This window comes from Heteronotia binoei, chromosome 21 (genome assembly GCF_032191835.1).
Source record: "Heteronotia binoei isolate CCM8104 ecotype False Entrance Well chromosome 21, APGP_CSIRO_Hbin_v1, whole genome shotgun sequence".
Taxonomy (NCBI): Eukaryota; Metazoa; Chordata; class Lepidosauria; order Squamata; family Gekkonidae; genus Heteronotia; species Heteronotia binoei.
The window spans coordinates 80,231,643-80,256,064 of NC_083243.1; the positions used below are offsets into that span (position 1 = coordinate 80,231,643).

The 24,422-nt window shown below is 44.1% G+C and overlaps 1 protein-coding gene across 1 annotated transcript; it reads left to right on the top strand.

The window, feature by feature from the left end:
- Nucleotides 1-1,756: 1,756 nt before the first annotated feature.
- On the top strand, nt 1,757-22,105 carry LOC132589454 (transmembrane protein 151B-like). Its single transcript, XM_060262183.1, has 2 exons — nt 1,757-1,917; nt 20,562-22,105. The coding sequence occupies exons 1-2, from the start codon at nt 1,825-1,827 to the stop codon at nt 21,990-21,992; spliced, it is 1,524 nt and encodes a 507-aa protein (XP_060118166.1). The 5' UTR covers nt 1,757-1,824; the 3' UTR covers nt 21,993-22,105.
- The last annotated feature ends 2,317 nt before the right edge of the window (nt 22,106-24,422 follow it).

The window sequence follows — 24,422 nt, forward strand, 5'->3', positions numbered from 1 at the left end:
CTTCAGCTAGCTTTCAGTGTATCCTGAAATAATTGTTTTGCAAAGTTCTTGTTAGTTTTCCTGAACACCCTTAAAGGAAAGCAAACAGTAGTTGCTTGCTGTGTGGCCAAGAAGTTGTACTTGGAGTTTCTTGGCTTCTCCCTGTTCTTGAACCAACTTACCCGACCCTTTGCTGTCCACTAGTCCTTTCCCTGGACTCACATTTCCCCTAAATCAGTTTGTCTGCTTCTTGCTTGACTGCCAGGAGTTAAGCTGTGTAATCCTCTCATTAGCTATTGTACATTTGATATTTGTCTTTTCCTTACCTGTGTGTATCTTGAATTTGTATGTGTGCATGTATGTTTTGTGTGCTAATAACAGTATCAAGTACCCAAAGCTTCCCTGCTCCGCCCTGTTTAGGGCACCTGCGAGGACCACTTGGATATTAAGGCCTAGAGAAGAGGAGACATGAAACAAAAAAATAGAAGTGTGGTGGCATCACAGACAACTCTGTTTAGCAGCAGGAGATAAAATAATGCTTGAGCACCTGCAACTGAGAATACAGGCTGAAGACCTGAGAGCGGGGGAATTCCTCCTTACAGGAGAGGGTAAAGGAGTGGTGGAGGGAGCTGCTGGTTGGAGATTAAAGGGCTCTAAACCTGATGATAAATATGAAATGTCTTTTACTTGAACTGCAAACAGCTGCACAGATGATGTAGAGTTGTGGGACACATGAACCACTGGTCTATTCTGGCTGGCAGTGGCCACCTATTGCCTGGTTTTTTTAATTGGAGAGGCTGGGAATTGAGCCTGGGACCTCCTGCATGCTCTTTCATTGAGCCAGGGAGAAATGAAAGGACAATGGGAGCAGGGGAACCAAGCTCATTTCAGAAACTGGCAGGTGATTGCAGACTGCTGAGATGATGTCCAAGAACCCAAATTTATGAATGGGAGACGACTTTCAACATACAGGACAAAGCCTCAATCCAGGAGAGGAAGCTCCAAGAAAGAACCTCCTGTAGGCAAAGCTTTGTTTCTCTGTCAAGGAGGGTCCCAGTGTTCTGGGCTTTTTGGGGTGTCCCCGTGCTCGGGATCGTGCCTCTAGCTAACAGGCTCTTGAGAAGAGCCGCTGGGTTTTCTGCCAGCAGACGCTCAAGGACACCTTGTTTTCCACAGACGCCTGCAGGAACAAGCCGAAGCGACTCCCTCCCGTGGAGCACAAGAAGCGTCCTGGGGGAGCGAGCGAGCAAGAGAGAGAGCTTGCCTTTCCTTCAGCCTCAGGAACGCCAAGGAGGGGATGTGGGAGGAGGATCCAGGAGCTTGCAAAGGGTAACCCGAAGTTGGCAGCCCATTAGCTCCACTGCAGAGTTGGGGACTGCAAAGGCTGAGGATTTATTGACAAGGGACAGCACAGGCGAGGCGGCCGCCAGCAGCGCGAGGGAACCTTCTGCTGGCCAGCAGCCTCTTCTGCGTCTCCCAGAGGCGTCTTGAGTGTTTTCCCTTTCGATTCCCCAAAGTTAACGAGCAGCCGCAGTATTGCCCCCCTTGCCAGACAGGCAGTGATCGTCACGCCAGCGGGAGCCTCTAGCCCTAAGTACGGCTTGGCGGGTAAGGGAAGAGCCCTCTGGCGCCGCAGGATCGGGAAGGGTTTCTGTGCACCGCTGGGACTGTGGCGGTGATGAACTGAGCTGGGTTCCCATAGATTTGTCAGGACCGTGGAGAGAAGGCTGCAGCCTGAAGGCAGAAACCGGTAGCCCCCCACCCCGCAGCCGGAGGAGGAACTTTCCTATCCCTGGGTTTACATTTGACCTATGAGGGGAGCTACGAGTTCTGTAATGGCAAAGAATGTCTGCGGAGGGGGAACCAGAATCAGTCGCCGAAACAACTGCAAATACTCAAGAAGCAGCAGTAACTGCAGCTTCAGATGCTACAGAGGAGGTGAGAAGCCAAGGGCATAGGGGAGTCTGTTGTTGTATGAGGGTGGGGGGCACGGGGAATTCTGTCACTGGGTCAACTGTACATAAGCAGAGGCTTCATCCTATATTCAATAACAAACCAAAAGACACACACTGGAGAGTTACAGGGCTGGAGATACAGGTGGATACTGAAGACCCACTCAACCCCAGCATGGCACTGGGAAAAGGAACTATATGGGGGAAAGGTCACTGGGATGCTTTTCAAGCTAGGCTTCTCTAAATTCACAGGAAATTATTGTGGGAAAAATCTGGGAGAGGGAGGAAAGTAAAGTAATAGTTAATGATATACCCATTTTCATCTAGTAGACATGCATTTGGAGATCTGTAGGGTTGTGTCTGTGAGAGAAAGAGAGAAGTTGTTTGTAGACTCTGCTTGAGTTCTTGCAGATATCTATCCGGAGCCGTAACCAGCAAACCAAAATTAATTCTCCAGGAAATAGAACCAAAGAAATACAGCCCCACCACATCGTAGGATGAGGAGCTCTCCAAAGTGCTGGACCCTCCCTTTTGGACAATCACTAACTATACTCCAAGACCACATTCCAGAGGGCAAGATGCTCTGGAGTTCCAACTTCCTTTCCTATTTCCTCTTGTAAAACCATCCCGTGCCATCCAGTGTTCCTGAGCAGACAACATATGCACAGTCTGATAATTAATGAACTTCCCTGTTTCATTCTATACATAACCTCTGCTCTTCTCTCATAAGGAATCTCAAACTAATATTCTGCATTCATACCATTTAATTTCCAAACTATGGTGTACTGCAGTCTGGTGGACTGACCTCAACAAATCACTTTTCTCCATTAGAGCCATCAAACACTCTGCTAAGGTTTTTGCAAGCCTTTCTGTGGACTGATAGCCATGCAGAGGGTGTCAACAAAGCCTGCAACCAACAGCAATGTCTGCACACTTAGTGACTTATGATTGGGTTGGATTACAGTGTACAATAGCGTAAAATATCCGCATTTAAAATAAATCTTAACTATTAGGCTATATAAGAGGTACAAACAGTTTATCATTTTACACTGCAAAAAACTTATCACTCTATTCAAAATAAACATTATGCAATTAAAAACAAACCAACGGTAAACACAAAGTTAAACATTTCACATAATATTGGTTTCTATTATAACTGAACCTATTTCATCATGAGACTGACCAAATGGAATCCAGCTCATATGAACTTATGCCATAATAAACATCTTAGACTTTAATAAGCCATCTTTGTTGGTTTTTTACAACACAGATACCCTTCTGGAATTTGAGACAGCTAAATATGGTGGCAATCCTAACAACACTTTCCAGGAAATTAAACCCTATTAAATACAGTGAAGTGGGATTCTGAGTAGATCTTCTTAGGATAGCACTGTCATAATGCAATTGTGGTGAAAAATCCATAATCAGATCTCCCACAGCTTAGCCTAACTCTCTCATAAAATCATTGGGACTAAGACATGCTTAACTTTGAGGATCAGGCTCAGAGTAAATGCAGAACTGGATCGATGTACTACCAACTTCACCCTCTTGTTACAGTCCACTAAACTCCACAAAATGGTGTTCCCACAGGAACAGCTTAGGGGTGAAGTTGGGTCTGCAGTGGGAGGAGGAAATGAGAGAAAGTCCATCACATTCTTCTGCAGGCAAAAGTAGGCAGTTCTACTCAAAAGTAATTCCCATTTTATTCGAACATCCACTTACTCTTGTATGGATCAAACCAATAGCCATTAATATAATTACTATAATATTCTTATCAAGTCAACATGTCTGATCACCAAACACTTATCTATCACTCTATAATTTTGAATTATCAAATTGTAAATATGAGCCATTGTATTTCTCAGACCCAGCTCTGTAATTAGCACATGGCAACAGTGGAAGAGATAATGAGGATATCAGGATAGTTGCCATCATATGTCAATCCAAATAACTAAAGATATCTGATTAATATGAAAATTAAGGAGAGTTATTGGAACCAATATTTAACTCATGCATTCAGGTATCATCCAGTCTTTTTTTTTAAAAAAAAATATTTATTTGTATATAACTATTCAAATAATAAAAAGAACAAAAACCTCTTAAAGAATATTATCTACCTGTACCTGAGTCAGGAGGGGGGAGCTGAGTCATGAATCAGGCTGCCCACCTTTGATGATGCATTGCTTCTGCCAGCCCAGAAGGTGAAGAGCCCGGGGGTGCTCCTGGATTTCTGGATTTCCAGGTCACCACAGCTGCCAGGTTTGCTTTTTATCATCTCTGGCAGGTCAGGCATCTGGCCCCATACCTCTCCCCACCAGGACTTGGTTACAGTGACCCATGCAATGGTAACTTCCAGGCTTGATTACTGTAACTTGCTCTATGTGGACTTGCCATTACAGGTGATCCAGAAACTCCAGCTGGTACAAAATGCAGCACCATGCCTGCTGCCTATGCCTGATTGAGCACCAGATCCACTTCAAGGTACTAGTATTTGACCTTCAAAGCTTGTGCAGCCTGGGACCAACATACTTGAGGGACTGCTTCTCTCCATATGTGTCTGGGAGAACCTTGCACTCTGCCGAGCAAGATCTGCTGGCTGTCCCCAGCCTGAGGGATGTCTGCTTAACCTCAACAAGGACCAGGACTTTTTCTGCCCTGGCTCTGGCCTGGTGGAACAAGCTCCCACATGAGATCAGAGCTCTGTAGGGACTTTTACCATTCCTTAGGGCCTGTGAAATGGAGCTGTTCCACCAGGCTTTTGGCTGAGGTGGTGGGCATCCAGTAAAAGAGTTGGCCTCCCCCGCTGAAGGAGCCTGGATTAAACAAACATCAGAGTCCAGTGGCACCAGTTTATGAGATTGTGCACACAACAAACGATGCAATTGTTTTTAATTTTTTATGTAATATATATTTAATTATTTATTAATTGCTTATGTTTGCAAATGGCCTAATTACTGTCTGTGATCCACCCTGAGCCTGCTCATGGGAAGGGTGGAATATAAACCTGACAAATAAATAAATAATGAGGAAATCAAGAATTTTGTGCGTTTAGTCCAAAACTTCTGCATAATCCAGAGTAAAATGGATAACTTTAAATTTTAAATAGAGGAAAATGTTAATTTGGGGGGAAGACCATAAATCATACATGTTTTATGTGAAACTCCTACCAGGAATAGAGTTGTAGAATTAAATTTAGTTTTCTAGATTGAAATCAGTTTTGAAATGTAATATTGTTTTTCTTTCTGGTAGTGAAGAAAATTTGCTCAACACACACACAAATCAGAGCTTAAGTTCTAGTTGTTAGGTTTTGAAAAATCATGCAAATTTAAAAGTGAATAAATATTTATTTCTTTATTAGCTGAAGTGGAACTGATTGTTTATCTGACTACAATATGGAAGTGGTGGTGGTAGAAAGTGGCATTAAGTTGCAGCCAATTTACAACAACCCTGTAGGGTTTTCAGGGCAAGAGACATTCAAAAGTGGTTTGCCATTCCCCACCTCTGTGTCATGACCTTGGAATTCTTTGGTGGTCTCCCATCCAAATACACACCATGGCTGATAATGCTTAGCTTCCGAGATCTGACAAGATTGGGTACCCTACGCCAACACTATGGAAAAATATTCAGAATTCAGTTACTTTACACAGAGTCACCAATAAACCCTGTATGCACACAAAAAATGCTTCTGTGCCTATACTAAAATATTCTGACTGCAGCTCTTTCTGCTTCATTGAGTCCATGCTATACAGACTTTCTAGAGCTGCTTCTTGAGGAGCAACATCAGGCTACAGTGAAAAGGTAGCCTCAAAGGCTCCTGACTGTGAGCATGTCCCTGCCTACAGCCTTTTGGATCCAATGCTTTATTTATCTCATTTCTGCTTGCAGACTCAAATGGCTATAGTCCAGGGGTGCTTTTAACTTCCCTCTTAAGCTTCTGTGCAGGGAGATGCACAATCTAATTAGTTAATCTTTTGAAATGAAAAGGAGATGCCTTCAAGAATCAAGAGATAGACATTACTAAAATTTGTTCTGTGTGTGAAAAGATAGGAGGCCCAATATTGCAAATTTAAAAACAAGTTTTAAATTAGCTTGGTCTGTCTTCTGTTGACAGTATGGAGACATGATGTAAACACACTTCCTATAATATAAAAAGCACAGACTGGTTGTTTGGATGTCCAGCTTCTAAAAATACTGGCTGCCAGTTGGAAGCTTGTAGCTCCCTAACCCAATTATGAATCTTGATCTCATTTACACACAGTAATGCACACTACCCCCAAAACCTGCCATTCTCATGTTTTTGCAATGCCCTTTTCTGCCAAACTGCTGGTGCCTGCTCAGAATGGCTAGTTGTTTCCTAATAATCTGATAAGAACAACTGCCCTGCTGGATGAGACCAGTAATCCATCTAGTCCAACATCCTGTCTCACACAGTGCCAAGGGGAGATTTGAATCAGGGGCTTAAGTGCATAACAGCCTTGCTGAATCAGACGAACAGTGAATCTAGTGCAGCATTCCTTCTTACACAGAACTGACTCACCAACAAGGCACAGAAGCTAAAGCCTTCCCCTGATGTTGCCTCCTGGCTCTGGGATTCAGAGGATTAGTGCCTCTGCATATGGAGGTTCCCCTTAATCACCATGGCTAGTAGCCACTGATACTTATTCTCCATTAATCTATCCCTTTTGAAGCTGTTAATTCCTGTGGCCATCACTACATCCTGATGGCCAATTAAATAAGGGTTCAATTTATTAATAATAATAATAATAAAAATTATTTATATCCCGCCCTCCCCGCCGAGGCAGGCTCAGGGCGGCTAACAACATTCATAGAATAATTATACAATACAGTAGTTATATAAAAACTTTAAAATCAACATTGTCTTAAAACCATTCTAATTCACATTAACATATTTTGACAGTAACGGTGATGTTCCTGGCGCTATTCTGTCAGTATACATAGAAATGGAGATCACTGAGACCAAATCATTTTGGCGGATCCATTATTCAGCGATCCATAGTCAGCAGTCTGCAAAAGCCAACCTAAAAAGGGTGGTCTTGCAGGCCCTGCGGAATTGGTTGAGACTCCGCAGGGCCCGCACCTCTTCCGGAAGCTGGTTCCATAGGCATGGAGCTGTGATGGAGAAGACCCGTGTGCGGGTGTTCTGCAATTTTGCCTCCTTTGGCCCAGGGATGGTCAGCTTGTTCTTCCCAGCTGACCTCAGTGCTCTCCGGGGCTCATATGGGGAGAGACGGTCCCTCAGGTAGGCAGGTCCTCGGCCATATAGGGCTTTAAAGGTGATAACCAGCACTTTGTAGCGAACCCGGTATGTAACTGGCAGCCAGTGCAGCTCGCGCAGCCCTGGCTGTATGTGCTCCCACTTCGGGACCCCTAGTAACAGCCTAGCCGCCGTGTTCTGCACCAGCTGCAGCCTCCGAGTTTGGCACAAAGGCAGCCCCATGTAGAGGGCATTACAGTAGTCCAGTCTTGAGGTGACCGTCGCATGAATCACTGTTGCTAGGTCCCGGCGCTCCAGGAAAGGGGCCAACTGCCTTGCCCGCTTCAGATGAAAAAACGCTGACTTGGCAGTGGCTGCTATCTGGGCCTCCATTGATAGTGAAGGCTCCAGTAAAACTCCCAGGCTTTTTCAAAAACCAGGAGAGGTATTTCCCTCCCTGGAGCGCCGTGGCCCACGCAAAGGACCTCTGTCTTCGTCGGGTTCAATTTCAACCCACTCAGCCTAAGCCAGATTGCCACGGCCTGCAGTGCCTGGTCCAGATTCCCTGGGGCGCAGTCAGGCCGGCCATCCATTAGCAGATAGAGCTGGGTGTCATCTGCATATTGATGACAACCGAGCCCAAACCTCTGGGCAATCTGGGCAAGGGGGCGCATATAGATGTTAAATAACATCGGGGAGAGAACTGCTCCCTGAGGCACCCCACAATCTAGTGGGCGCCTCTGGGATTGCTCGCTCCCGATTGCCACCCTTTGTCCCCGACCCTTGAGGAAGGAGGAGAGCCATTGTAAGGCCAACCCCCTAACCCCTATTCTGTTTTAGATTGTACCCCTTAAATGATTTACTTTAACTTATAGTATTGGAAAACCAAAAAGAATAAGATCAATTCTCCCCTTCATTCTGGCTTCATTGTTGTTGGTTTAGCTTTTAACTGTAATATAAATTATAAAAACAGGAGCACAAGAAGAGAAGTCAAACCAAATCTGAGAGAGTGTCTCTTTCAAATTTCTAGGTCTCAAGGCGCAGATGATACCTCTAGAAGCAGGAGAGCTTCTCTCACCCCCTCCATTGTGCCCCCTTTCTGTACAGAGAAACATTGACATCATGGTATTTAGTGGATTTTAAGAAGGGGAGAGGTATGATGAGCAAGGAAAAGAGGGAATAGGCAGAGGCCCTGGAGGCAGGCCTGTCAAAACTCAGCAGGTTCCTAGAGAAAGATCTCCCCCTCGTACCACTCAGATCCAACTAGAACATCAGAAAGAAGCAAATCTCATTACCTGGTCAGTGTCATGGCTCCCTGGGGTGACCAGGGCCTGCTGGATTCTGTACCCATAGTCCCCTTCTCTTTACAAGCCTGCTTGTGATGAGGGAAGCTGACTTTTCAGTCCTATCAGGGACCTACTCAGCTACTAGTAGAATGAGGGAACACAGAAAGACAATCTAATCCAGAGTTTGCCCATGCATTAGATGGACCTAGGCAATTGCCATTGTGTGCAAAGATCAAAAGAGGCTCAGGACAGACCCCAGCCAAGGCCAGGTATGCAGCTGCAAGTGACAGCTCCAGGCAGTGCCATTGATGCTACCAAAGTGCACCCCACAATGTGTGGTGGCATGGAAGGACAGGGCTTGCTTTCCTGGCCTGTCTTCCCCTGTCCCTTCAACAAAAGAAGGAAAGACCACCAGGTCACCATTAGTTTTTCACCACCTGGCTAGTGATGGTGGTGGCTCCTTGCCTGCCTGGCTCCATGGTTGCTTCAACTCCACACATGCCTGGATCACAATGGTAGGGGGGAGCCTAGGTCACCAAAGACACTTGGGCCAGCCCTGAAGCTGCTGTAAGCCAATTAACCATTCTCACATGGCCACCCAGTGCTCTTATGTATTTATTTTTTATTAATTTAGAAAATGTCTATGTTGCCTCTTCAGGGTATCTGCCCAAGGCAGCTAACAAAAAAAAAATCATAATTAAAATATACAACATATAAGTTATTTAAACCCAGCATTCAAAAAGACAGCCAGACCATAAAACAACATAACACATGAAGCAACTTAAACATTCCTCAGGATAAAAACAGATTATAAAATGATGTTTTTTAAAAAAACCAGTCCCTTAATTAAATGGGTAAACAGAAATGTTTTTGACTGGCAACTGAAAGAAAGTGGTGTAGGTGCCAGATAGGTCTCTAGGAAAGGGCACAGGGGAAGTGCCACCACTGAAGGGGCTCTGCCTCTGGTTGCCACTTGCCTTACTTCAGAAGGAAGGGATACACAGAGGAGGAGTTGAGAGGCTGATCTTAACTGGCAGGCTGGATAGTATAGGAGGAAATGGCCCTTTGGATACCCTGCCCCCCCCAAAGACGTTTAGGGCCTTAAAGGTAATGACCAGCACTTTGAATTACACACAGAAACAGATTGGCCAATGTAGATAATATAACATCAGCATGAGACATTCCTCATATCCCACTCATGCCTGGCTGCTGCATTTTGAACTAACTGAAGTGTCCACATCAGGAGGGTGCCAGAAGGGCCTGCCAATCAGCTGATCAGAGGAGCACTTACACCCAGTGCCGGCACTAGGGTGCCTGGCTGTGCTCGCCACCCGAGGCAAGGCACCCCCCATGAGCAAAGCACGCCCCCAGTCTCCCCCCCCCCATGAGTGCCTGGCCAACCTTGCTGCAGCTGCTGGAGCTCCCTTCTGCACTGTGCCACTGCACACCACAGTGCGGCACACCACAGCTTGGCTGTGGGCACTGCAATCTGGATGTACATCTGGACACATGCCCCCATCTCCGCTGCTTCCTCCCTCCCATGCAATTTAAAATGTGCAGGAGGTTGCCAGAAGGGCCTGCCAATCAGCTGATCAGAGGAGCCTTCATTTGCCAGTGGGAAGGGCAGCGGATCTCCCTTCCTCACTCGGGGTGGGGGGCAATTCGGTGCCCCACCCAGGGTGCCTATAGGTGACCACCTATGGTCAACAAATGGACCCGCCGGTCCTGCTTACACCATAATACAATAATCAAACCTGGATTTAACTGGAGGGTGGAACACTGTGGGCAGATCATGCTTTTAAAGGAAGGGTACAGCTCAGGTGTCCCCCATCTTTTTGATCCTATGGACACCTTTGGAACTCTGGCACAGTTTAGTGGACACAATCACAAAATAGCTGCTGCAGAAGGTGAAACCAATCACAAAATGCCAAGGAGTAAAATTATGTATCTCTTCAACATTTCAGGCAGAAGCTTTGTTTATTGGATGCCTTTTAATCTGCACAGCCAATCCCCATTTAGCCCTACCCACTTTCAAAAAAGCACTTGGAGGGCACCAGGAAAGCTTTCAGCAGTTGCTATGATGCTCAGAGGCAGCATGTTGGGGACCTCTGGTGTAGTTGGTGTATCAGCTAAAGCTGATGAAAGGTACTGTGTGCCCTGGAGAAGACCTGAGTCTCTAGGCAAAGTCAGGATCCAGCCATACCCCAAGCTATGAATCTGCTCCTTCAGGGGGACAGTAACCTTCTTCATGACAGGTCAAGTCCTCAATGTTTTTCACACAGTGAAGCTGAAACAATGCAAACCAGGGCTTCTGATGATGCTTAATCTGGGTCATAAAGGAGAAGGTAGTCCTGACCTATGAGTGGCTACAGCAGGGATGGCCAGACTTGCTTAACATAAGAGCCACATAGAATAAAAGTCAGATGTTTGGAAGCTGCAAGACATAAACAAATATTAGACACATGTCTTTATTAAAACTCTTAACACTTTCTTTACACTTTACAACATGACCATGCTAGAATGAGACATTTTAAAAAACAAAATATGGAAATAACCATCCCCATAAGATCAGCATAGGGAAAGATTAGAGAATTATTTTTTGTACTAGTGGGAGAAGAAAACACGTATGCACCATATAAATCACTGACTTCTCTTTGCATTATCACGCATCTCTCTTTGCCTTGACACCAAGGACAGTAAATACAGCTGCTACAAAAGCTATGAAACTAAGGGGGAACCCTGCATCACCCTCTTTAATACAGTCCCTCCTTTCAGTGGGACAGCATTATTGGGAGGGGGGGAGGCACCTGAGAAAAGGTTATCACAGGCAAACCAAGGGACACCACAACTTCACCACCACTTCTGCAGCTGCCCAGAACTTGGCAGGAGACTAATTATGTAGTTTTAAAGGTAGTAAAGGTAGTCCCCTGTGCAAGCACAGTCATTACTGGCCCATGGAATAACATCACATCATGATGTTTTCTTGGCAGACTTTTTACAGGGTGGTTTGCCATTACTTTCCCCAGTCATCTACACTTTACCCCCAGCAAGCTGGTTTTAAAACAGCTAGCTAAAAACAACCAGACAATCAATTTCCAAGTTAACAAATTCAGATGACAGCCAAGTCAAAAACCTAGATCCTGGCTGATACAAAAACAAATGACAGTAGTCAAGATCAGTTCCTGCTCTAAGTAAAATTCACAAATGGGTCTGCATGCAGCAGGGAGGCTATGTAGGTGTTCAATGATGTCCACCATCTCAACTAAAGGCCTGGCAGAACAGCTCAATTTTATAGGCCTTGCAGAATTGCAACAGACTCCTTCCCTGCTTCACACACAGCGGAAATAGTTGCCTACCTATGGGTCAGTGCTCAGAGGCTGACTGAGGTCCTGATGATACACACAGTTACTTGAGAGTAAGCCTGTATTAAGTTCCTCCTCGATCTCTGTGAGCTGCACAATATGTGTGAAAGAGCCGTATGGGTTCCTGAGCCACAGTTTAGCAACGCCTGGGCTAGAGTATGTGTGTGTGTGTAAAGTGCCATCAAGTTGCAACTGCCTTATGGTAACCCAAGCAAGAGGTTTTCAAGGCAAATGAGAAGCAGAGATGGTTTACCATTGCCTTCCTCTGCAAAGTCCTCCTTTGTAGTCTCTTTTCCAAGTGCCAACCCTGCTTAGCTTCAGAGATCTGACAAGATCAGGCTTCCAGTCAGAGTTTACAAGCAACCATTATTTCCCAGTGGACTGCCAACAGGTACTTGTAGGTACTCAGTGCACCAGCCTGGATATACTTTACTGTGACTGTTCTGATATTAAAATCTTCCTTGTATTTTTACCACTGTGGTATTCTAAGTGTATATCTCTGAACAAAGCCTGTCCTTTTTCTGTTATCCCTGATTGAAGTGCTTGAAGATTAACCCACTTAGTTCATAATAACTCATTTTATTACCACCATTTTATATTTGACTGCTGTAGAGCGTTTGGCATTTGTTAGCCCTGTAGCTAGACTTATTTTGAAGCAGGACTGGAAGAATTAATGACTTTCCTTATCATATCCCAATGTAGTTAACATATTAATAATGTTCAGCATTAACACTGGTCTTTCTGAAGTTACCTCAAATACATCACCCCATTTTAGGGTTGCCAAGTCCAAGTCAAGAAATATCTGGGGACTTTGGGGGTGGAGCCAGGAGACTTTGGGGTGGAGCCAGGAGACATTAGGGGTGGAGCCAAGATCAAGGCTGTGACAAGCATAATTCTGGCCATCATATTTAAAGGGGTGGCACACCTTTTCAATTCCTTCCTTCCATAGAAAATAATGAAGGATAGGGGCACCTTCTTTTGGGGCTCATAGAATTGGACCCCCTGGTCCAATCGTTTTGAAACTTGGTGGGTATTTTGGGGAGAGGTACTAGATGCTATACTGAAAATTTGGTGCCTCTACCCAAAAAAACAGGCCCCCCCAGAACCCCCGATACTCACAGATCAATTCTCCATGATTTTCTATGGGAATAAATCTCCATAGGGAATAACAGAGTTCCCAGTAGACATTTCCTTCCCCTCCCCCCGCTTTCTGACGACCCTGAAGCGGGGGGCGGGTCTCCAAACTGGGGGATCCCCTGCCCCCACCTGGGGAATGGCAACCCTACCCCATTTTCCAACCAGTTACTATAGAGGGTCAACAACAGAGCAAAGAGGCTGAGGCCTTCCTCTGATGTTGCTCTGGCTCTGGGATTCAGAGACTTACTGCCTCTAAACGTGAAAGTTCTCTTTAGTCACCATGGCTAGCAGTCACTGATAGACATATCCTCTGCAAACCTATCTAACCCCCTTTTAAAGCTGTCTATGCTTGTGGCCATTACTAGATTCGCAGCTCACAGATGAATCTTTTATGCTCAGGATGCTCAATCCTTAGGGTTGCCAAGTCCAATTCAAGAAATATCTGGGGACTTTGGGGGTGGAGCCAGGAGACTTTGGGGGTGGAGCCAGGAAACATTGGGGGTGGAGCCAGGAGCAAGGGTGTGATAAGCAGAATTGAACTCCAAAGGAGTTCTGGCCATCACATTTAAAGGGACAGCACACCTTTTAAAATGCCTTCCTTCCATAGAAAATAATGAAAGATAGGGGCACCTTCTTTTGGGGCTCGTAGAATTGGACCCCCTGGTCCAATCCTTTTGAAACTTGGGGGGGGTTTGGGGATAGGCACTAGATGCTATATTGAAAATTTGGCACCTCTACCTCAAAAAACAGCCCCCCCCCAGAGCCCCCGATACACGCAGATCAATTCCCCATCATTCCCTATGGGAATCATTCATGGAGGTGCATAATGGCTGTGGGGGTGGGGCTTCCCCCGCTGGCCAGCTGGCTGGGGGAGGGGGGAAGCCTGTAAAACCTGGGGATCCCCCGCTGGGACCTGGGGTTTGGGAAGCCTATCAATCCTATGACCAGCTGCTAGTCTACTGTCACAAAACACTCCCTCATGTGGGTGATGTTTTTTTTTAAAGATCCTGATAAAGGAGCAACATTATTGTTTGAATTTGCAGCTCTGAACTTAGACTGCTTCTGCAGAGAGATCAAAGCCAGATGTGGCATGACCTATTCTTGATCATGAGTTGGGAACTATCTTTAATTCTCAGGACTGTTCACACTGGCCGCTTAAAACATTGTTAGAACATAAGAACATAAGAGAAGCCATGTTAGATCAGGCCAATGGCCCATCCAGTCCAACACTCTGTGTCACACAGTGGCCAAAAAAAATTATATATATATATATATACACACTGTGGCTAATAGCCACTGATGGACCTCTGCTCCATATCTTTATCTAAACACCTCTTGAAGGTGGCTATGCTTGTGGCCGCCACCACCTCCTGTGGCAGTGAATTCCACATGTTAATCACCCTTTGGGTGAAGAAGTACTTCCTTTTATTCGTTCTAATCCAACTGCTCAGCAATTTCATTGAATGTCCATGAGTTCTTGTATTGTGAGAAAGGGAGATAAGTACTTCTTTCTCTACTTTCTCCATCCCATGCATTATCTTGTAAACCTCTATCATGTCACCCTGCAGTCGACGTTTCTCCAAGCTAAAGAGCCCCAAGCGTTTCAACCTTTCTTCATAGGGAAAGTGTTCCAGGTTTGCCATTGCCTTCCTCTGCAGACTCTTCCTTGATAGTTTCCTGTCCAGGTACCAATCCTGCTTAGCTTCCGAGATCTGACAAGATCAAGCTATACCATGTCATCACCTTTCTCTCACCAAGCCACATTCTTCCACAGCTTCCATGATTGTTGCATGTTTTGGAACCAGCACCATCCTCTTTTCTGTGGCATGTTGGCACACACAATTTTTTCCTTAATTTTTTATCCAGCCCTTTCTCCAAGAAGCTCAGAATAGTGCTCATAGTTCTCCCTCCCACTCAACCCCATTTTGTCTTCAAAAGAACCTTTGAATCTGGTTAGATTGTGACTGGCCTATGGTTATTCAACATGTCCGTTGATGCATGGGGATCTGAACCCCAGTTTCCTCAGTCTGAGGGATTGCAAAAAAGCTATTCATTTTTGCTTTGTATAAGCAAATGGGAACAATCCATCCAGAATCAACAGCATTAGGGTTTGGGTTAAGATTAGAAAGAGCTTTTCCTAGAGCATGGCACATTGCAGCAAATATTCGCTACAGAAATTATTTTTATATATGATACTTTTCCCCACCTATCTTCTAAGGAGCTCTGAACACTATACATGAAACCTTCCCATTTCACTCTCACAACAACTTTGTGAGGCTTGTTATGAATAAAATTATTGACTTGCCCATTCTCCTTCATCTCACAGCTTTATCTCAAGGCTGTGCATGGATCTGAACTCTGGGCTCCCTGCTCTGCATTCAGCATACTATGTGATGCACCACATTGGTTCCTGAACTTCTCTAGCACTTAGCCTAGCAGGCATTTCTTCATCTAGCCTATCTATTTGGTAACTCAGTTTAATGCAGTGGAAACAGACGTTCTACAAAGGGTTAATCAGGCAAAAGTAGAATGAGATTAATGTTTGCAAGAAGAGTGGTGGGAGTGAGATGCATGCAGTCTTTGGCAGGAATAAACAGATGCATCTATATTTATAAAACTACAAAGTCCCGGAGTGTAAGCACACTCCTTTTTTAAAGATCAAAAGCAAATCATTTCTGCTCAGTATTTGTCAAGATGGCTCACAGAAGGTGTTACTGCCTAATGATCACTGAAACCTGATCTAGCAGCCCAGAATAGCTTGTGCACAAACCCAGTGATAAGCTCCAAACATTGCATTTATCTAAGCGCTGTGGGAAAATCCTCCCTAAAGCTGTATTGTGCTTCTTATAGGGATTCACAACCTGGCTGTTCAGAAACATTTCCAGGTACAGTAGGCCATTCCCAAGTATCCTAAACCATTTTCATGGTTTTCTCAAAATGTTGTGCAAGGACACCCAAGGATTAGCTTATCAGTTAATAGGAATAATGGCCAATACCAGCTCCTTTCCTAGTGGTTGAGGAGTGTGTGTGTGTGGGGGGGGGGGGTTGTACCTGACCTACAGACTATATAAAAGCCACAAAGCACCTGGAAATGAACAGATCTCCAAATGCAGCAAAATTAAACTGGGAATGAGGCACTAGAGTTTTGATGTGGTAGAATGAACAGCACTACTTTAGATCGCAGGCAAAGAAACTCATTTTTAAACGTTTCCTAAAGGGTTGGGCTAGGGGTAGGGAATGTTGGCTCGCCAGATGTTTTTGCCTACAGCTCCCATCAGCCCCAGCCATTGGCCATGCTGGCTGGGGCTGATGGGAGTTGTAGGCAAAAACATCTGGAGAGCCACTGTTCCCTACCCCTGGAGGATTTCTTCATGATATTCTAGGTGACTGCTGAGAATTTTTAATGTTGGGCAGCACTCTAAACTGTCCCCTACCTGCAGTTGGAAGCTGTAACATCCACTCTATCACCCCTAGTATTTGTCTGCATCAGAACAACACTATCCAAAGTAATATTATCATTACTGTTTGAAACCACATTGGAGGGGGTATTTGTGAATCCTCTGAGCAACAGGAAGATAGTACAAACTTGGACACAGTTGTACTTGCAAACTGTGGTAGTCTCAAGTTGGCACTTTGTATTACTGAACTGTGGATCTGTGGCGAAAGATTGAGAACTGCTGTTTTCATATTGTCCTTTTAATGCCTTTCTCATACCCTTTGGGGATAATTCTTCAGCAGCTCTTGTAGAGTGAGAGTTTCGATGTGGTGGAATTCAGCAGCATCACCACAGTCAGCTCTAAGCATACACTTTGTCACAATCTATCACTGAACAAGAGTGCAAGGAACCAGAGTAGCCCACCCTTCATCCTGTATCCTACCAATCCTTGTGTTTTAGCTCCATGTTCTTTGGCAAGATGAGTCTTCACACTCAAGAAACACAATGCAATTTGAGATTCCATACATTCGGAGCCAATGGCAACCTGCCACTGATCAGAGATGAGCTGTCATTACCCCCATGGAGCCAGACTCAGACTCATTAAACAAGGAACCAGATGTTCTGAAGAAAGAGAGAAGAACATTGCCTGCAGTTGATCAATGGACCTGGGGAGATCCCAGCACTTCAGCATTTCCCTCAGAGCCCCTGGGTCCCAAGGCCACACCCTAAGAGTCTGCAGTTGATACCCTCCTACGGGGATACCAAATGTGTGTAGGTCCTAGAGTCTAGACCATGCACCAAGAGTGTGCAATCCAGATCTCACCACCTGGAGACAAAAGACATTCCAGTTCCAGTGACAAGCAATCGCTAGGCCAGGGCCAGGGCCAGGCTTAACCATCACCCAGCAGGAGCAACATGGACAGTAGCCCATACAAAAAACAGTCAAGCAGAGATGCAGTGCCAGGCTTGCAGCACATATTCCAGTTCTTAAACCATGCCATTGCTCCAGTGGACTTCATCCTTTGTGGGATTCTGGCTCCAAGTAAGTCCTGGCAAGATGAGTCTCAGGTGTTGTCTTCATAGCAGGTTTTTAAGCCTCAAAATGGAAGAGAAATCTTGGTAAATCAAGCAGTTTGCAAGCCTCCAACTCTTGTGCTTTGGCCCCAGTGCCTGGGTCCCAGATCCAGTTTCCAAACTTCAGGCCCCAGCCCTGAACTCCAGACTATCCAGAATGATCCTACTGTGAGGAAGACTCATCCTGCCAAAGGCACATGCAGCTAAAACACAAGGATTGGTAGAATACAAGATAAAGGGTAGACTACTCTGGCTCCTTGCACTCTTGTTCAGTGATAGATTGTGGCAAAGTGTTCAATTAGAGCCAATTGTGGTGATGCTGCTGAATTCCTACCACAAGATAATATTAAGCTGATGCACTGCTATATAAAGTACTGCATGAACCAGAAGTACACTACATGATAAAAATTATTACAATGATCCTCTCATCATAAAAAGTGCTGTCACACCATCATTGTAAGCATCTGTATTGATGTACCAAGTATGTGTTCCACTGGACTAAAAGTGATACTTTCCTAAAGTGAATACAAATAAACCAAAGGGTCAAACACATGTGGCCTCCATACTCTTTCATGTGTGCCAGCACCTCTGCACATTTTTGCTGCACTTTTTCTGTTAATTTGGTTCTCTTTTTTCCTTCTTCTGTTGAACCATTGCCATTGCTCAGTCCCTTCCCCATGTATGTTATGTTTCTCTGCCATTGCTATATTTTCCTTCAGCCTACCTCTAGATTACATGCTGTTTTTTCTCATTCCATCATTTTAGACATGATGGCATTTTGCTTCAGCCAAATGGCAGTTCTTGAAGTTAAACATCAAGACCAGGTCCTTTATAACACTCAGGCTCTTCTTTGTGCATCTATCACAGAAGGGAATTCTAAGCCACAAAATAGGCAGCCAACCTCCAGGTAGTGGCTGGAGATCTCCTGGGATTACAACAGATCTCCAGGCAACAGCAGTCAGTTCACCTGGAGAAAATGGCCACTTTTGAAGGCGGATTGTATTGCATTATACCCCACTGAAGTCACTCCCCTCCCCAAAAACCACCTACCTCAGGCTCCCCCCCCAAAAAATCTCCAGGTATTTCCCAACCTGGAGCTGGCAACCTTAGCTTAATACCACAATTCAGTTCCTTAGCATTTCTATTTCTCTGTTTCTTTCTCCTTGTTGTTCCCTTATAGTAGTTTTATGAGCTTGGGATTCCTACCTTGTATAATAGAAAGCAGGGTATGGAATGACAAACATCAATTAACACCCAAGAGCTGTATTAAACCCTTTTGAAATCACATTTTAGCCTATGACAGCTCTACTGTAGCCCAGATGAAAGCAATTCCAATCGCTTCCAACACCAATTTTCTTTACAGGTAGAAGGGCAGACTCCCCAGTAGGTATTACTATATCACTGTAGCAGCCACTGATAAGTTTTGAATACTGGTTATCAGGAATGATGGTAGATTGTAGCTGTAGTATCTTGGACATAACAAAGCAAATGTATGTATGTGTAACAACTATTACTTACAATATTTGCTCTATAAATCTCTAAGAACAAGTCACTTGCCAGAATTGTTTCAGTATCTAATTGATACAAAAGTAATGCCAAATTAAAATGAAATTCATATTTTTCAGTGAACTATTGTGTGGTGCTTACCTTCAGTGACAAATTTGGCCCATTTGAGTTTGACATGCTTCCACCTCCCACAATAACCAGACATTTCTTAACATTTTAAGGGATGAATTCCTCTGTGTGTTTATTAATGTGCCAATCCTTTTCTAATATCTGTAGCAAATTAGTTTTGTCTTCTTCCACTTGGAAGTATCAATGATTAGTAAAACTACAGATATTCAGCAGTTTTTGTATAGCTGCATTTCAGCAAGCTGTGCTTACAAACACTTGAATTAGATGCAGTGAAACAGATTCTTATCTGTTGTGGTCACTAATACTTCTGCATAACTTTAAAAACCCTATGAAATAACTGATGCCAAAAATTTTGCAATCATTTTGGGCTTTGATGTTTAATTAGTTGCAAATGAATATACCCCAAAGCCTTTGCAGGTGTATACCAGGAGGGAATAACAACATAGTTGGGCAAGAAAGTTTTTTGTTTTAATACATCAGACCATACACACAACATTTGCTGTTCAGTTGCCAGCTTGGCAGCATGTGAATGCCGGGGGTACCTGAAATTCCAGTTCTAAATCTGCAGTTTCTGGAACAATTGAATAATGATCACAACAACAGTTTAAATAATCATTCTGAAACAAAGTAGTGCATAAAAAATTTCACACAATATTTAACAGCAAATGATGATTGAGTGTGATAAGCTTGCTTTTAACGGCATATTAATGAATTTCCAAAGAGTCTCCTTGGAAAGTCTTTCATAAGATCTGGGAGCAGTCAATGTAGTTGTTGCTAATTAATTACATTATGCAGCAACTATTATGCAGACTTTTCTCTTTCCTGTTGCACTTTCGGATGATAAGTACAGGATGATAAGTACGGGAGTTTTAATATATATTAATATATTTTATATATATATAAACACACGCACACACTAGTAATCATCATCATGATAATTGATATAGAAAAAACTGGGCTGAATGGGGACATGATTGAAAAGTATCTTACTAATGAAAAGTCCAAAGAAATAATAGAAAGCAGTAATCTAGTGTCAGAGACTGGGTCAACTGATTAAAAAACCCCTACCCCATGATGATCCAAGGTTGCAACAGCTAGAACCAATGACATTTATATATTGCTGAGTTAAGAGTGAAATGAGAAACATTGTCAGACTGATAGGATGTTGTTTTTTTAATTGCTCAGGCAAATTGCAAGTCCTGATGGTGAGACTCTCAGAAAGCTTGTGGGCACCTCATAACTTTTGTCACAAGAGTACTGACAGAAGTGTTCTGCAGACTTAGCCTGATTTGGGGTGGAGAAATCCACTCTTGACAGGATAGCTCAGAACTGCAAATGAAGGCCTAAGTCTCTTCAGTACCAAACTATATCAGGTCATCAGTATGTGATATATTATTGCATGTAATAATTAAAATGATCTCACAAGAAATTCTCTTTCTCTCTCCTTCCTCTCCCCCCTTCCTTTTTGTGCTATCTGATTCTCAGCAACAGCCTGTCAAGCAGTCTTTGAGTGCCTCCGTGTGCAGAGAGTCCTACTGGAAATGTCTCCTCCTCTCCCTGCTTATGTACAGCTGCCTGGGGGCTGTAGCTTGGTGTCAGCTCACACAAGTCACCAAGCTTAGTTTTGATAGTTCTATTAAAGGCAAGTCCATGATCTACCATGATAGCCCTTGCTCTGATGGTTATGTCTATATCCCATTAGCATTTCTCACCATGCTCTATGCAGTTTACCTGGTTGAGTGTTGGCACTGCCGGGCCAGAAGTGAGCTCCAGTGTAAGGCTGATGTGGAAAGTGTCTATGACCGAATTGCCCGAATGAAGCAGGCCACACCCTGCATATGGTGGAAGGCCATCAGCTATCACTTTGTCCGACGAACCAGGCAGGTGACTCGGTATCGCAATGGTGATGCTTATACAACCACTCAGGTCTACCATGAAAGGGTCAACACCCATGTGGCTGAAGCGGAGTTCGATTATTCCCATTGTGGCTTCAAGGACATCTCTAAAGAACTCATGGGCTTGGAGTGGTATTCAGTCACAAAACTAAAATTCACCAAGTGTTTCAGCTTTGCCAACACAGAGTCTGAGAACTCATATCTTACACAGCGGGCTCATTTTTTTACAGAGATTGAAGGACTGGATGACTACATGGAGGTCAGAGAAGGCATGCAACTCAAAAATATTGACTTCAAGGAGATCATGATGGCTTATGGGGACCCAGAGCATCTCCCATGGTACGTGTCCCACTATGCTTTCTGGGTGGCAGCTCTGATGATGCTTTCCTGGCCACTGAGAGTTTTCATAGAGTATCGGACTGCATTTGTGCATTACCATGTGGAGAAGCTTCTTGGGGTGGAGTACAGAGTGTCAGCTGTGGCAGAGGAGCCCTTATACAGATATCGGATTCCCAGGGTCAGCACTCAGGACAGCAGTGAACTCGAGTGGCACATCTGCACAAACCGGCATCTGATCCCCAGCTACTCAGAGGCCATGCTCTTGGACTTGGCAAATCCTCCCACGTGCAGTGGCTACTCCATGTGCAGATACAGTGAGGTCACTCATGGCTGCGAGCACTGCCATCATACCTCCAGTACCTCCTCCATTTTCTCTCGCCATGCCTTTCACAGCTGCAGTGGAAACTCACAGCTTTCTCTCAACACCAGCCGCTTCTCCTTGTGTCGGATTCATGGCTCTCATAGGACAGGCCTTGGGAGAAGCCACAGCAGTAGCATTGCTGACCGTGGCTGCCAGGACGACCAGTGCTGCTCCAACTCAAGCCAGCTTGCCATCAATGAAAACCCACCCACTTACCACGATGCTCGTTTCTTCCCGGTGCTAATTGTGCATAGGCCTGAAAGACAGGAAGGGAGGCAGTTCTACCTCCGCCGTGCATCCTGCCTGGAGACTTCGCTGTGAAAGTACTTCCTGTCATTCACTCACTGCCTGAAACTTGTTGACCTATGAGAGCAATACCAGGACAGCCATAAAGGGCAACTGCCTTCTGGTTAAAGCCCCACTTTTCCATTTCCTGAAATAAGAAACCCATTCAAGCGTGCAACTACAGGAAGTCTGATGATCAGTTGATAAATATATTAACATATTCTGTGGTATCCTGTCCTTCCTTCAGAAGACAACCTAAATGGGGTTAGCCTTTCACAGTCACAATAACACCAGAGTTAGGCTGAGAGATGTTCCTGGAGCCATACAGTAAGATTCATGGCAGAGAAGGGATCTGAACCTTGATCTCCTTTGTCAAAGTCCCATATTCTATCACTGGCAGCATTTGAGTGCTCAGGTAGCAGGAATGCATATTTGGACCTTAACTGATTGACATCCAATCCAAACATTCTATTCATTAATATAGTTATTAATATAGTCATTAATCTCAATTGAAAAATTAACTTGACAGTCATATTAGAATATTTTGGCAACTACCCTGTTTCCCTGAAAATAAGACCTGCCCAAAAAATAAGCCTTAGCAGGATTTCTATGCATTTGTTAAGTATAAGCCCTACCCCAATAATAAGACCTAGTGATGGGCGTCGCAAAAAATTCAGGATGGAATTCCGGGTCTGGAGAGTTATGACAGTGTTCCAGAAGATGACTTAACTGTATTTGAATAAATGTAGATTGTTGTATCATACTTAATAAAAAATAAGATCCCCTGAAAATAAGCCCTAGTGTGTCTTCTTGAGAAAAAACATATATAAGACAGTGTCTTATTTTCGGGGAAACACGGTAACTACCTGGCTCAAAGTTTAAAAAGATAAAAGGAAGATGGTGAGAGTTTCAGCAAGTACATATCGGACAGGGAAATTTACCAGTCAGCAGATTTACACAGATCTTTCCACCAAAGAGGATTGCACTGATATTTGTCTTTCCAAAATGTCCCCCCTTCCCTAATCACATTACTAGTTTGAGGGTTTTGATCCTATATACCCAGTAGTTCTTGCTAGCTCAGGCTATTCTTGTTTGTGTAGCATTATCTGAACATAGGGGCAGACATTTTACTTGCACACCCTAGAATATAGTCAGTGCTGCAGACTTTCATGGAGGGAAAGGCAAATACTGTACTTCTGACCTCTAGCAATAAGCCACACTGTCATGTGGGGAGGGGACAGACAAGAAAAAATTATTTTCTTGCATTTCCTGAAAAGTGAATAGAGGCAAATGCTGAAAAACCCTCCCCCCAGCACAGACACCAGTAATATATCATTTTCTCTCAAAAATGTGTGTGAACTGCAATCTATGATGACACAGAGAGGTGCTCCAGTGAACCTTAAACTGCTATTTATTAAAAAAAAAAACCCAGATATTCCTATTTTAAAAAAAACATGCAAAAAACTCTTGGTTAAGATTATAGAACTAGATGGATCTACTTGTAGTGCGTAGTGACACCCTTAGAGGAACAGAAAGGAAGGAAAATTCACACGCCAACAAAAAGAGTGGGCAAAGGGAATCCAAGCCTCATTTCCTGTGTGCCTACCCAGGGACATTTTACTTGTTATTGTACGTATTCTTTGTGCCTGCTCAGCTCCGCTGCCCTCTTTCATGGGTTGTCAAATGCCAGCTTCAGTGTCTGCTCTGCCATTCCCCCTGCTTTCTTGACTTTGCTTTGTCAGGTGCTTTCTTCTGCCACTCTACCAATAAAATAGGAAAGCTTTTTCCTGCCTGTCCAAAAGAGTCCCTTGGAAGAGAGGGAAATACAATCTCTGAAAATTGTATGGAGGATGGAGTTACAGTATATACTCATATACGCCTGCCTTATTCTGATGCCCAACTCTCTTAGCATTGTCTGACAGCAGTTCTCTTCATTTCCCCTCTAATTGGAGATTTTACAGATTGAATCTGGAACTTTTCATATACAAAGCTGTACATTAAGCTATGCTACCTGTTTCTCCTGTCACCCACTCCTGTGCATCTCTGTTTTAGTCTGATATTTTCTTTGATTTTTTTATACAGTCATATAACCGTGTTAATCTAGTATTTTTGAAATGTAATGCATTAGGCACCCCAGCTGACTTAACCCTGGCATGATGGTAACAGCCTATATCATAGAAATGACCAATAACTGGTCCAAGATTATGCACTAGGGTCTGTGCATGGGACATGCTTCCTGCAAAATTTCTGTCTGAAAGCAAACAAATGAAAGTTCCCCCCATTCCACTCCAGCAGAAGTAGCCACTTCAATTCCTAATCCATATTTAAATATATAATCAAGAAAGGACTTTAGCATTATACTAAATACTCCAATCAAACTCATCTTATAAGGTTATTATTTGAGAATCTGCAGTGCACAGTTTAATCTGCTTCATGTGCTAGGATAGCTTAAACCCCCTGCAACTT

Excerpts from the sequence above, each read along its gene's own strand:
- LOC132589454 (XM_060262183.1), top strand. The coding sequence starts at position 1,825 with ATGTCTGCGGAGGGGGAACCAGAATCAGTCGCCGAAACAACTGCAAAT. Across the intron at positions 1,918-20,561 it reads CTTCAGATGCTACAGAGGAG|CAACAGCCTGTCAAGCAGTC; the intron begins GTGAGAAGCCAA and ends TCTGATTCTCAG.